Genomic DNA, 15,032 nt, shown 5'->3' on the forward strand with positions numbered 1-15,032 from the left:
GTAATTGAAGGGGTAAAAGAGGGGCTGAAATGCTTTACGGAGTAACACACATTCGCAAGAGTGGGAATACTACTGCTCATATCATGGCTAGGAATGCCAAAATGTTGAATCATTGTAATATTTGGGTGGAGGATACTCCACCCATAATAGCTGATCAACTTCAACGTGATGTAACCTGTTTGAACTCTATTTCTTTAAATGAAATCTAGTTACATGTTGTTTATCAAAAAAAAAAAAAGAAAAAAAAAAAACTTCAGCAAAAGTGCATAGCGTGCTAAAATATGTGCCACAATATGGCCGAGTCCCTTTCAAAAAAAATTAATAAAAACTACCTACTTTGTATTTTTTTTTTTTTTTTAAATGCTAAAATATGTGCCACCATATGGCCGAGTCCCTTTCAAAAAAAAAAAAAAAAAATGCTAAAATATTTGCCACCATATGGCCGAGTCTCTTTCAACACTGCCTACTTCCTACTTCGTATTAAAAAAAAAAGAAACAGACAAACCCTTTTAAATCAGTTCTAACTTTTATCGATAAAAAAATCATTTAATAAACTTCTTAGTTCTTACTTTTGTTTTGAGCATTAATAAACTTCCTAACCTCATTTTCTGTGAACCATCCATGATCCATCAATGGCTACCAAAGACAACGAAGTCGAAGACCACCGTCCTCTCGTCCTTATACACCACCTCCCTTCATTCAAACTTCCACTCCAAGACCGCTTGATCACCCACTTCCGCCTCTTCGACTCGCTGGCCTCGCCCGAGGCCTCCTCCGTACGCGCTCTCATCTGCGTCGGACCGACGCCCGTCACCGCCGACACCCTCGACCACCTCCCTTCTCTGAGACTTGTCGTTGGCTCCAGTGCCGGCCTTGACCACGTCGACCTCGCCGAGTGCCGCCGTCGTGGCATTGCCGTCACCAATTCCGGCGACGCTAACTCTGAGAACGTGGCCGACTACGCCGTCGCGCTCTTGCTCGATGTTCTACGCCGAGTTTCCGCTGCTGACCGATTTGTTCGCTCTGGTTTGTGGCCTCAAATGGGAGAGTACCCACTTGGCTGTAAGGTTAGTTTTTTTTTTTTTTTTTTTGTTTCATGTTTTTTCTATATGGGTTTTGTCATTTTTTAGCACATCTGGTTTGGTAGCTTTTTTTTGTTAAAAACGACAAACATAGTGAATGACACAAAAAAACATGTTCATAGTTGCTGAGGTAGCATCTGGTGATTGGTGTGTAATAAAGTGAATGCTAAGGTTTTGTTATCGATCTAGAGGTGGTTAGCTGAGGCATGTCTCCGTGTCAATGTGTGCAGAGCGGCCCAACAAATTTGGAGGCGAGATATAATTAAATGGGGTTTTTTTTGTTATTACTTAAATAATATTTAATTAGTATTTAATATAATAATTTTTTTATAACAAAAATCAATTCCTTTCATTTTGTAATATGCCTTTTTTGGGAGAAAAATGCTAAAATTATAACAAATTTACTATAAATAAACTTTCAAACGATGTAGAAATGAATGTGATTAATGACACCTCAAGAAGATAATAAATAAGTATTTGAATGAATGATGTTAGGGATATTATAAATTTTATAACATGAGACTTACAAAAATGTATCACTAATCATAAAAAATAATTCAAAAATACATTTAATAGGTTATTAATGTCCACATATCATATTAATTGTCACATCAATTTGTAAAGTTTTCAAATAAAATTAATAATATTTCTAACATTTTCCTATCTGAATTATTTCTTGTAATTAGTTAAACATATATTTGTAAAGGAAAATGCTAGAGATACAAATTCTTTTACAAAAACTTTTACAAATTTTTGAAAACGGGAGCACCATTCATTCATTCACTAGATAAAAAGTCATTGTACAAAGCATGTAAAGCCGGTGGGGGGGACTCCTCCATCCAGTACAGTTCATCATGGACATTGCTAGCAAATCTAGCAAGAGAGTGGGCCACTGTATTGGCTTCCCGTTTGACACAACTGATAGCCTTCCAGTGCAGGCCATGAAGTAAACAGAGGACATCACCGTATATACCTCCAAGCAAGGAAAGCCAGGGAACGTGGGAAGAAATTGAACGCATCACATTGACATTATCTCCTTCTATGATCAAGTCCGTGAACCCAGCATCAATTGCAAACTCCAGGGCTTTTCTGCATGCTAGAACCTCTGCCTCTTCACTATCCGCAACGGGAGGTCCTTTGATCGACATAGCTGCCATCACCTCGCCCTTTCCGTTTCGAATAATTGCGCCAAAGCCTGAACACTTAAGCTCAGCAAAAACAGCAGCATCAAAATTCAGTTTAAAAGCTGATGTGGGGGGAGGTTGCCATACGGTCACACTTGGTAGCGTTGCTGGAGCATCCAGTTTGTCCTGGGCTTGCTGAAATTCCTGCAAAAACTCCACTGCTCTTTTGTTAAGCCAGTTAGGATCCTTTAATTTTCCCCCATAAACTATTGTATTCCTTTGGTTCCAAATTAACCAAGCCTGTACTAAGAACAATTCAAACTCAGTTACAGGGAGTCGGTCAAGCAAGCTCTCAAATAATTGCAGAGTGTCACCTTGATCTCTAGTGTGTTTCTGTAATCTGACTTGACTTCCAGCCCATACATCCTGAGCCACCCCGCAGTCCCACAGCACATGAATCCCGGTCTCTGGATCACTTTTGCAACATTCACAAATGTTGTCTGTGATTATTTTCCTTCTTGCTAGGTTCACTCTGGTTGGTAGTATGTCTTGACATGCTCACCACCCAAAAACCTTTATCTTTGTTGGAACATGAAGATTCCAGAGTTTAGCCCAGACATGTTGACCCCTTGGCCCTGAGGAGCTTTCAGCCACATCACCATCTCGCATAATCTGCCTAGCTACATGATATCCAGATTTGACAGAGTACACACCCTTTTTATTATGGAGCCAAATCATTGAATCCGTGACACTCCTACGACTCAAGGGAATACGGCAAATGGCATCAGCATCCTCATTATGGAAATTTGCCATAATAAACTCTCTCCTCCACTCTCTTTTCTCCGGGTCTATGAGCTCAGAAACTGTCCTCTCCTCATCTTCTTCATACAAAGGACCGAGAAACTTATTCGTGGGATGGTTAGGGAGCCACTTATCCGAAAAAATTCTGATGGAAGAGCCATCACCAACCCGCCAACAACACCCTTTCTCTAAAATTGGCTTTGCTGCCATAATGCTTCTCCACACATACGAGCTATTATTTGGGGGTGCAGCTGCATCAAGAAAGTGACATCTTGGGAAGTATTTTGCTTTGAAACATTGAGACAATAGTGACCCATTCTCTTGTATCAACCTCCAGCCTTGCTTCGCCAACATTGCAAGATTAAATAATCTCAAGTCTCGGAACCCCATGCCGCCCTTTTTCTTGGAAATAGTCAATGAACTCCAACTTTTCCAGTGAATCTTCCTCTCATTCCCCACTTGTCCCCACCAAAACTTTACGCACATGGCTTCAAGATCCTCACACAGAGACTTAGGCAATTGAAACACACCCATCGTGTAAGTTGGGATTGATTGGGCCACTGCTTTTATAAGTACTTCCTTTCCCACTCTAGAGAGCATCAAACCCTTCCAACCTTGCAATTTTTTCCAAACCCTATCCTTCAGAAAGGAAAAAGTTTGGGTTTTTGCGCTCCCAATCAAAGTAGGAAGGCCCAAATAGGATTCAAATTTCTCCACCTCCTTCACCCCTAATGTTGACTTGACCCAAGCCCTTTGTGTTTCTGGGGTATTGCTACTAAAGTAGACTGATGACTTATCCATGTTAATGCTTTGGCCTGAAGCACCTGCATAAACCTGGAGGATTTTGGTAATTTCTTCAACTTCTCTTTGGGCGGTTTTGCAAAAGAGCAAAGAGTCATCTGCAAAAAGTAAGTTGGAGATTGTGGGTGCTCTTCTACAAATAGATACTCTAGTAATGCTTCCCTCCATTTCTGCTCTTGTCAAAAGTGAAGTAAAACCCTCTGTACACAAGAGAAACAAATAAGGTGAAAGAGGATCTCCTTGCCGGAGACCTCTAGATGGAGAAATATTACCATAGGGTTTGCCATTAATAAGAATAGAGAAAGACGGTGTAGTGACACAATCCATCACCCTACTGATCCACCTCTCAGGGAAGCCCAGTTTAGACATGACCCCATGTAAAAAAGGCCATTCCACTCGATCATAGGCTTTACTTATATCCAATTTCAAAGCAAGTGAGCCTTTTTTGCCCTTATTCCGGCAATGCATAGCATGTAAGGTCTCATAAGCCACCAATACATTATCTGTAATAAGCCGCCCAGGGAAAAAGGCACTTTGAGTTGGGGAAATTATTTGGGGAAGAATTTGCTTTAAACGGTTCGCCAAGACCTTTGATATTATTTTATATATCACATTGCAAAGACTAATAGGCCGGAAATCAGACATTTTTTCAGGGGACTTTATCTTGGGGATAAGGACAATATTAGTGTGATTAACATCAGGCACCATATTACCAGAATTCAGAAAATCCAACACAGCATTGACTATATTATTACTCACAACATGCCAAAATTTTTGGTAGAATAATTTTACAAATTGATGATGTGGTAAATCATTATAGATAAATAAAAAAGTTATGTTATCGGTGGGTCTAGATGAGAACCAGTAAGAAATTGGCTATAACAACAATTTGTAAAAATGTTGTAAAATAGTTTGTAACTATAGCATTACTTTATTTGTAAGACCCATATATTTAAAGTTGTATTATTTCTAGCATTACTCAATTCTTTGGAAATCCTTAAAAGTAGAGAAAAAAAAATAAAACTACTTTTTTTTCTATATCTCCAATTTTTTTTTTTTTAATATATCAATTTTTTCCCCAAATTTTGGGGCCTTCCTCTAGTAGGGGCCCTAGGCGGTGGCCTAAGTGGCCTAGGCCTAGGGCCGGCCCTGTCTGTGTGGAACTTTTGTATAACATACAACTGAGATACGAAATACAGATCTAGATAAAGTATGGTTGATTAGCTGGGATTTTCAGTGTGATTAGCTTGGAAAGATTGAAAAAGAGAAGCAATGGTATATAATTCAAAGCTACTAACCTTGTAAATATATTCATTTAGCTTGAAAGAGTATAACTAGTATCTGTGTTTTGGGAATTGAATTCATTGTCATAGAAATGAAATTGTTATGAATCTGGGAACAGAGCTGGTAAGAAACATACAGGGCCTTGATCAAGTGCTAGTGATGTAGTAGCCGCAGCTACTAACCTTGTAAACATTATAATAGTGTTGCTACAAATCTGGTTGTATTCACTAGTTATACTTGCATCTTGATTAAACTTAAAACATTATATTATCCAATCGGTTCTTATGTGAATTGGTTATGACTGCAGTTAGGGGGAAAACGAATTGGTATTGTGGGGCTGGGAAGTATCGGCTCTGAAGTTGCAAAAAGGCTTGTGGCATTTGGCTGCACAGTTGCATACAACTCGAGGAACAAGAAGCCATCTGTACTGTATCCTTACTATGCCAATGTCCATGACCTTGCTGTTAACAGTGATGTTCTTATTGTTTGCTGTGCGCTGACGAATGAAACTCACCATATAATCAACAAAGATGTTTTGACAGCATTGGGAAGGGAAGGGTTTATAATTAATGTTGGGCGCGGTGCTCTAGTTGATGAGAAAGAATTGGTGCAATTTTTGGTCCAAGGGGAGATTGGTGGTGCAGGTCTTGATGTGTTTGAGAACGAGCCTAATGTCCCAAAAGAGCTATTTGCCCTGGACAATGTTGTGTTGTCTCCACATCTTGCTATTTCAACTCCAGAATCCTTCGAAGCCTTGAACGAGGTGATTATAGCAAACTTGAAGGCTTTCTTTTTAAGTAAGCCTTTATTGTCGCCTTTCCAGCAGGAATGAAGTAGTAATATGCACACAGGGTTGTATGATTGGAAGGTTGCCATTTGTATGATTGGTGTTTTTTTTTTTTTCAAAAAAGCCTTTGTTGTGGCCTTTCCAGCATGAATGAAGTAATCTAATAATATTCACATATGGATGTATGATTGGAAGGTTTCCATCTATATAAGATTATTAGATTAAAGACTCTTTAGAGGTCAAATTCAACAGCATGGTGAATATTAATGCATATATAAATCCTTAAGAGGCAAAGAAATTGAAGATAAACTTGGAGCTTTTTAGTTTTGTTTTTGTAAAATTTAGTGTGTAGATTACATGTTCAGAGAAACGTTTTCTTTTGTGGTTTCATGAATTGTCAAATACGTGTCTCTAACAATAGTCTAAAGAAAAAGAGAGAAGAGGGATTTTGATTCTTAAATATGTGATTATTTTAATGTTTTATTGTGTTTTTTTAACGGTAATACAGACATGGGTTACAACTAAATAATAGAGTTATGCTCAAGTGGTAAAAATGAACATTTTTCAAAGCATTGATGACAATGCAATCAGCCCTAACCACAAGTAAGTGATTTGCAATTATTTCTGATGATGCCAAAGAATCGTTAGTAAGCCACACGGTCCTTACGTGCTCCTGACAAGAACCTGCACAACGCAAAAGCTAAAGACCTTAAGAGGAGTACCGGTGTGATACCGGCCAAATACCCTCTGATGGTCAAGTTAGAGAAATCTCTTGTTCACAACTCTCTAGAGTGTCAGAGCTGGGGGAAAATTGTGCGTACCTTGGCTAGTGAAGGTATTGGGGTTTTTATAGTAGTAGATGATTGACATCTTTTTCTTGCTGTGGAAGTCTTTTTCTTATAGGAGTCTCTGTGGGCGTATTTGGCGAAATCCTTTCCTTATAGGAATCCCTTTGAATAGCACCAAACGTGAAGGGCAAGACTTTTCCTTATATATGTAAGCGTGGGCAGCAAGCAAACCGCTATCAGGAATATCAGCTTATTGCATTCCCTTCAACTTTATAGGTGTCAGCTTATTGACGCTGTCAGCCTTTTGGTACTTCCTGCCGACTCCCTTCACTACTCCTATCTAATCTCCTCTTGCCGTCAGCCTGTAGTGGAAGTCGACGGTTTTGCCTGCGTATGCCTTAAGCACTATTTTTATCCATATCAGAACCCTTTCCTTGTAGGAGTCCTTTTGATAAACACTAAGCGTGGAGCACAAGACATCTTATTATACACGCATGCGTGGAGCTCAAATAAAGCCACATCAGAACCGTCAGGGTTTTGCATAACCCCTTCAGCTTATTCTCTTCAGCTTATCATCTTCAGCTTACTGTCTTTAGCTTACTGTCTCCAGCTTACTGTCTCCAGCTTACTATCTCTAGCTTACTGTCTTCAGCTTATTGTCTCCAGCTTACTATCTTCAGCTTACTGAGCCAAAGATGCAGCTGTCAGGTACGGGGTGGAGCTGTAGACTTTACAACAAGGTTCTCTCTCATGAGTGAAGTTGACAACCTTGTTATGTCCGTCACCTTTTGTTTCGTCATGGCTTAATTACAAAATTACCCTTATCAATTTCTATAAAAAATAGTTTCACAAACTTTGTATTGCTAAAAATTATATATCATTTTTACTACAAAATTGACTATTTATATTATTAATAACTTACAAATAAAAATTTATTACCCTATAAATTTATATAAATTCAATTTTTAGTCTATATATATATATATATATATATATAAATTGAACCTCTTATTCATGAGCGTGTTCACTTACACAATATTTTGTTTGAATTCAGTTTTTTTTTTTTTTTTTGAAAGCAACCTCAATATCATTTAATTAGAAATAGAATCCAAATACAAGGCCTCTAAAGCTGGAGGTGGAGAATCTTCCAACCAAACAATATCCTCATCTAAATGCTTAGCATAGTGAGCTAGGGAATGAGCTACTCCATTGGCACTTCGACTAATACTATTAAAATCCACAGGTCGCAAACCTCCAACCAAACAACGAACGTCGTCATATATATTTCCCAAGCAAGATAGATCTAATTGGGTTGAAGTAATAGAATTCATGACAGTTGTATTATCCCCTTCCACAATCAAATCTAAAAAACTAGCATCCACGGTGAATTCCAGGGCTTTCCTACATGCCAATACCTCTACCTCTTCACAATCTTGAACAGCACCACCCTTCGACGACAAAGCTACCATAATTTGACCCCTATCATTCTGAATTATAACCCCAATACCTGAAGCAGGCAAGTCCACAAAAATTGCCGCGTCAAAATTGAGCTTGTATACTTGTCCTTCGGGTGGCTGACATATCTGTGAGCATCCATTTCAAAACTGGAAGAGTTAGCTGCGTTTGTGCCTCTTGAAACTCCCTTAGAAGATTGCCAGCTCTTGCATTTAGCCTACCAGGTTCCTGCAAAATTCCTCCATGCAAAACTAGATTGTGTTGGTTCCAAATGAGCCACGCTTGGACAAAAAAAAACTCAAAATCTTCCTCTAATAGCTTCTGCATTAGATTCTCAAACAACTGCATCACACTAAATTGATTAGTTAGCCCCTTCTGTAGAATTCTAACTGGACAACCAGCCCACACATCCTGAGCAGCCCCACACTCCCACAAAGCATGAATAGAGGTTTTTGGGAAGCAGTGGCAGATTGGACATGAATCATCTTCAATAATCCGTCATTGCCACAGCTTCTCTCTAGTTGGTAAAATGGTGTGATAAGCATGCCAACCAAAAGCTTTTATTTTATTTGGAATGTGGATCTTCCAAATCCTCACCCAAACCATGCTACTTGACATCTAATCTAACCCTTCCCCCACCTGGCTAGCTTCACGCAGCAACCTCCTTGCAACATAGTACCTAGACTTCACCGAGTACCTTCCCTTTTTATTATGCAGCTAAACCAAGACATCAGGCACACAACATCGACTTAGAGGAATCCTAGCCTCAGCATCAAATCCATGAAACACCGCATCTATCAAACCACGATCCCATTGAACGTTCAACCAATCAATTAAATCCGACACTCGCCACTCCTCATCAACTTCATGTGGTGGGACAAGAATTTTGTTTGTTGGATGGCAGGGAAGCCACTTATCTGTCAGAACCCGAATAGAGGATCCAGTGTCCACTCGCCAATAACAGCCCTTCCTTAAAATAGTTTGAGCCGCTAGGAGACTTTTCCAAACATATGAACTATCAGGATTGTCAGCAGCCTCCAAAAAGGAACATCGAGGAAAATATTTTGCCTTGAAGCACCTATAGAGAAGAGAGCCTTGGTCATTCAACATCCTCCACCCTTGCTTCGCTAGCATAGCAAGATTGAAACTTCGAATATCTCTGAAACCCATTCCCCCCTCCTTCTTTGACTGAACAAGAGACTCCCAATTCTTCCAATGTATCTTCTTTTCATCACCACACTGACCCCACCAAAACCTAGCGCACATCGCATTTAATTCATCACAGAGTTTCACTGATAATTGAAACACCCCTATCATATATGTTGGAATCGATTGGGCCACGGCTTTTATTAGAACTTCCTTCCCAGCTCTAGACAGCAACTTCCCTTTCCACCCCTGAATTTTCTTCCTGACCCTCTCCTTGATAAATGAAAAGGCTTGATATTTGGATCTACCGATTAAGGTGGGCAGGCCTAGATAAGATTCAAATTTGGCCACTTTTTTACTCCCAACACATGTGTGATCCATTCTCTTTGTGCCCCTATTGTATTGCTACTAAAGAAGACAAAAGATTTTTCTAAATTGATACATTGTCTAGAAGCCGCTGCATACAAATCTAATACTTTTGATATCACCTACACTTCTTCCTGTTTAGTTTGACAAAATAAAAGAGAATCATCAGCAAAAAGCAAATGGGAAATAGTAGGGGCTGTCCGCTAATGGCAACACCATGAAGCCGACCATTCACCTCTTCCTTGGCCAACAATGATGTGAAAGCCTCTGCACATATCAAAAATAAATAGGGGGATAAAGGGTCACCTTGGCAAATCCCCCTAGTAGGCCAAAAATTACCAAAGGCCTTACCATTAATATGAACCGAGAACGAGGCAGTAGTGACACAACTCATAACCCGATCAATCCACCCTTAAGGGAATCCCAGCTTAATCATCACGCCCTTCAGAAAAGACCACTCAACCCTGTCATATGCCTTACTAATGTCTAGGTTCAATGCAAGAGCACCTTTTTTTACACTTCCTCCAGCTATACATGGCATGCAAAGTTTCATATGCAACAAGTACGTTATCAATAATCAAACGGCCAGGCACAAAAGCACTCTGGGTGGGTGAAATTAATTGGGGCAGAATCACCTTCAATCTGTTAGCCAAGACCTTAGAAAATAATTTTATAAATAACATTACACAAGCTAATAAGTCTGTAGTCTGACATTTTCTCCAGAGATTTTATTTTAGGGATGAGAAAAATATGAGTATAATTTATATCAGTCAACATATTACCATTATTCAAAAAATCCAAAACCGCATGAGTCACATCAGTCCCAACAATATGCCAAAATTTTTTATAGAAAAGAGCATTCATACCATCCGCTCTAAGAGCTTTTGTTGGTCCTATTTGGAAAAGCGCCGTCTTCACCTCATCCACACTAGATTCACTGGATAAAACATTAATCATATCTGGAGACATCTTGTGAAGGACTGCATTAAGGCATTCCTCCATCTATTCACACCTATCCAAAGAGAAAATATCCTCAAAGTAATTTACTGCCACCTTTGCTACATCATCAATCTCTTCAACCCATACACCCTCCGAAGTTTTAATTCCCTGAATGAAATTTCTACACCGCCTTTGTGAGGCCTTTGAGTGGAAAAATTTAATATTCTTATCCCCAAACTTTAGCCAAGACAAGCAGGAGTGTTGTGCCCAATATATTTCTTACTTTAAGAGGAGATCATCAAGCTGTTTACTTGCTGCCACAAAGTCAGATCTGGTTGTCTCGGTTTGATCACAAACATTCAACCTCTCAAGCAATTTTTTTCAGTCTCTTAATCTCGACCACCTGATGATTTGTCCTAGTTGAACCCCAAGCCTTTAATTCTACCCCAAAATGTAAAATTTTATTACTGGTACTGACCAAAAAGCCCCTTCACCCCCTGATCGGCCCCAAGCTTCTCCAACCAATTCTTCACACTCCTTAGAGAGTAGCCATACCTGGTCAAACTTGAAACCCCGAGCAACACGTCCTTGGAGTCTATTATCCTTTCCTATCTGCAATAGCAATGGCATATGATCCGAAGCATGCAAAAATTCATGGGACACTGAGCTTGCGAAGAATGCATCTAACCACTCCTTATTTGCAACAGCATGATCAAGCCATTCTCTTGTATTGGCTGCACTTGGTCGCTTGTTATTCCATGTGAACTTATATCCCCGAAAACCCAAATCAATTAGTTGACAAGACTCCAAGGTAGCCCCGAACTCCTCCATCTATTTTACCTGTGGCGGATGATTGCTCAGCTTTTCTGATGAATATAAATAAGCATTAAAGTCACCAATGTAGCACCATGGACTCGTCACCAGCAAAGAGAGATGCTTCAAAAGAGCCCAAGATTTGTGTTTCTGACATGATTCTAGCCAGCCATAAAACCTGGTTAAAAACCATTGAAATCCATTATCCTTAACAACCTTTGCCAAGACATGATTCTTCGTATAATTAATCACTTCCAACCTTACATCCACTTTCCAAATCAACGCTAAACTACCACCTGAATTAGGTTTCTTCACAATTAATTTGTTCGAATAGGCCAGGTCTCGACAATGTTTCATAAACCCGTCTCTATCAAGTCTTGTTTCCATGAGGAAACATACATTGGGAGCTTGAGCCCTCACTAAATTGTGAAAGTTTCGAACTGTCCAAGAGTTCCCAAGCCATTGACAGTTCCAACTTAGCAACCTCATTGTGTTTGGCAATGTTTTAACACCCCTACCACTTCAAAAATTGAGAACCATCCCCAAGCTTTACTTTCTTCTCTGCCTGCTCTTCACCCTTGTCAAACACATTCTGCTGCATTCCCTGGTTGCCTCTCTTGCCCAAAATAGACTTTGCTCCCTATTTTAATAAATATACGAGTCCAAAGTCCATGTGTGTGAACCTGGTCCATTTGCTTTGCTTGTCTACTCCCTGAGGCCCAATTGGTCCATTTTTATTCATAGGCCCATTAAAGACCCTCAGCCCGTCCTTACTTAGACTAAAATCTTCAATACCTGACGTAATCCCATCCACCCGTTCCATCTCCGTAGACTTCTCTCCATGAAACTTGTGATTTGGCAACATATCTTCTAGAAAAATCCCATAATTTCCGATAGTACCAGCAGCATGTGTATCCGTGCAAACCCTAGTGAATACTTCGCCACCATCGCCATCATCCGCCTTCGTTACCCTACCACTCCCCTGTTGTGAACAGACAGTCCTCTCCTTAGTACCATGATTAGCCTCACCCCGATACCTACCTCTGCTACTTGGTGAACATGCTCAAGTTCCAGTTGCCTTCATCCATTCCCCATATTGACATTCTGCTTCCTCACCATTCTTAGTTGCTACAAAGTAGGGGTGTGCGCAGTTCGGTAATGGCGGTTTTTTTCCAAATTTATTACTGAACCGATAGAGATCAGTTTTTTCATAATTGGAACTGATGCACACTGCCTAGGGTCGGTTTTCCGACCTATAGCGGTGCGGTTTTTGCGGTGCGGTTTAGTCGGTTTGGTCGGTTTGAAATATTAAAAAAAAAAAACTATATTAAAAACTAACTAAATACATTAACTATAGTAGTATACTGAGTCAACACACCAAAAAGTAAAAACTATATTAAATAAATAAATAACTAACTAAAAAGTTAAAAACTAACTAAATAAAAACTCAATAAATAAATATAAACTCACACAGTCACAACTCATACACACAGCACAACTCACACTCACACAGTCACACGCATAAATAATTAAATAACTGAGTCAACGGTACACACTACACACTCACACCAGTCACACGCATACCTTTGTCTCCTCCAATTTGCAATCTCCATCTCTATCTCTAACTCTAACTCTAACTCTAACTCTTTAAGTCCCTTAACTCACTTCCCTAACTCCAACAACTCACACAGTTACAGTCACACTCACACTCACACGCACAACTACAAACAGTCAACATCTCTCTCACTCCGTTTCCATTAAAACCAAAATAAAGGGGCTGAGCTGATGGCTTACCGTGGTTTGCTGTGGGGAGTTGCTCCTGCTGCTGCAAGGCGCGACTCAGGCCAGCGAGACTGCGAGCGAGAGGCTAAAGGCGAGGCGACTGGGGCGAGAAAGAGAGAGAGAGTTAAGGGTCCCAAATGTGAACAGAAGGAATTTATAGTGAGGGAGGTAAGCGTTTGTGTGTGAAAACCTACATAAAACGGTGCCGTTTTGTGTTTTGTGTTTTTTTTTTTTTTTTAATAACCCAATACGACAACGTTTTACTAAAAAAATTTAAAATAGATTCACACCTAAAACAACGCCATAACACCCCTGATCTGAACTGAAAATATTTCTTTGTTTGTATCGGTTCGATTCGGCTCTACTCGGTACGTTCTTTGCATCTCCGATGTCCTCACCGCACCGGCATCGGAGCTCCGTTCGCGTTCTGATCGCCGACATCGGCTCCATCGATTGGTGCCAATGGCAGTGCGGGAGGGTCGGTGCCGGTCGGTGTTGTCGGCTCCGGTGATAGTTTGCACACCCCTACTACAAAGTAATGAGCACAATGCTTGAGGTCATGCCCAAGCAAGTAGCAGTAATGGCAAAATAGAGAAAGTCTCTCATATTTAAATGTAACCCAAGTCTTCTGCCCATTCGATCCTGCCAAAAAAGCTCCTCTTTGAAGAGGTTTAGATAAAGGGAGGGCAACCTTCACACACATAAAAAAATTTGGGATGCCCTGTTTCCACCTATTCTACACCTCCTCCACCACTCCTAAATGTCCCCCCATCGCTTCGACGATTGACGAAGAGACCATGTCGAACGGTGCCCCCTAAATTTGTACCCAAAAGGAAGCCAAATCGAACCTCACATTACCAGCAGTCATCCCAGGTTTCCATCGGACTAACAAAAAAACCTGATTGTCAAAGGTCCATGGTCCCCTTTTAACACCCTAGCCATATCAAATTCTGAGTTAAACTTGAGCTGAAATAGATTTAGCCCGACTTCTACAACTTGTACCTGATTCTCCAAGCTCTATGTACATTTAAGAGTGCCCTGAGCAGCCCTTTTGTTAAAAGACCTACACATGAGAAACTTCCCAATCAAACTTTGAGAATAACTTTCAATCTTTTCCTTCCGTCCTTCATCCAAAATAGAAATAATCTCTTCGTCCTCTGTGGTCAATTTCATGTTCTCCAAAATATTTATCACATCATCCGCCATAATCCAAGAAGAGTTGTCATCGAAAAAATAGAGAAAAGTCAAGCCCTTAGTATAAACTAAGGGAGGGAGATCCTCGTATGCGAACGAGAGAGAGAGCTCCTACCCTAGAGGAGAGAAAGTTTGTAAAATTAAGCATTGAATTCAATTTGTTTAATGGTGGAGTTTAAACCTATGTTATGCCTGACTTTGGTTAAGTTGGTTTTTTATTTTATTTTTTATTCATATTTCAAGGAAGGTTTGATTTGTTAAATAAACCATCATAAACAAATTTAATGATTTTTATAATTCGTTTTCTCCATTTGGTGAATAACTCTAAACTATAAAGCTTGCCCGCCATTAATAAAATACAATTGTTAAAACCACTACAAATTAAAGATTCCAGTTGACCCCCCCAAAGCAGCAAAGCCTTGCATCAATCAATGGCTACCAAAGAAGAACAGCCACAAGTCTTGGAAAACAAAGAAGAACCAAAGGAGGAGGGTGAGCTACCCTTAGTTGTTGTGCTTCGTTCCAAAAACTTCAACCTTCCCCTTGAAGACCACTTACAGAGTCATTTTCACCTACTTGACCCAAATGACTCGCCTGATGAGTTGACTGAGTCCTTCCTATCTTGCCATGCCCACTTGGCTCGTGCCTTACTCTGCGTGGGCTTGACCCC

The 15,032-nt window shown here is 40.0% G+C and overlaps 1 protein-coding gene across 1 annotated transcript; it reads left to right on the forward strand.

The window, feature by feature from the left end:
- The first annotated feature begins 476 nt into the window (after positions 1-476).
- Positions 477-6,130, forward strand: LOC115992096 (glyoxylate/hydroxypyruvate reductase HPR3-like). Its single transcript, XM_031116149.1, has 2 exons — positions 477-1,067; positions 5,400-6,130. Exons 1-2 carry the CDS (start codon positions 633-635, stop codon positions 5,922-5,924), a joined length of 960 nt encoding a protein of 319 aa, XP_030972009.1. The 5' UTR covers positions 477-632; the 3' UTR covers positions 5,925-6,130.
- Positions 6,131-15,032: the final 8,902 nt, after the last annotated feature.

Source organism: Quercus lobata, chromosome 5 (genome assembly GCF_001633185.2).
Source record: "Quercus lobata isolate SW786 chromosome 5, ValleyOak3.0 Primary Assembly, whole genome shotgun sequence".
Classification (NCBI taxonomy): domain Eukaryota; kingdom Viridiplantae; phylum Streptophyta; class Magnoliopsida; order Fagales; family Fagaceae; genus Quercus; species Quercus lobata.

Coding starts and splice junctions, on each gene's coding strand:
- LOC115992096 (XM_031116149.1), top strand. CDS start 633: ATGGCTACCAAAGACAACGAAGTCGAAGACCACCGTCCTCTCGTCCTT. Junction 1,068..5,399: donor AGTACCCACTTGGCTGTAAG/GTTAGTTTTTTT, acceptor TTATGACTGCAG/TTAGGGGGAAAACGAATTGG.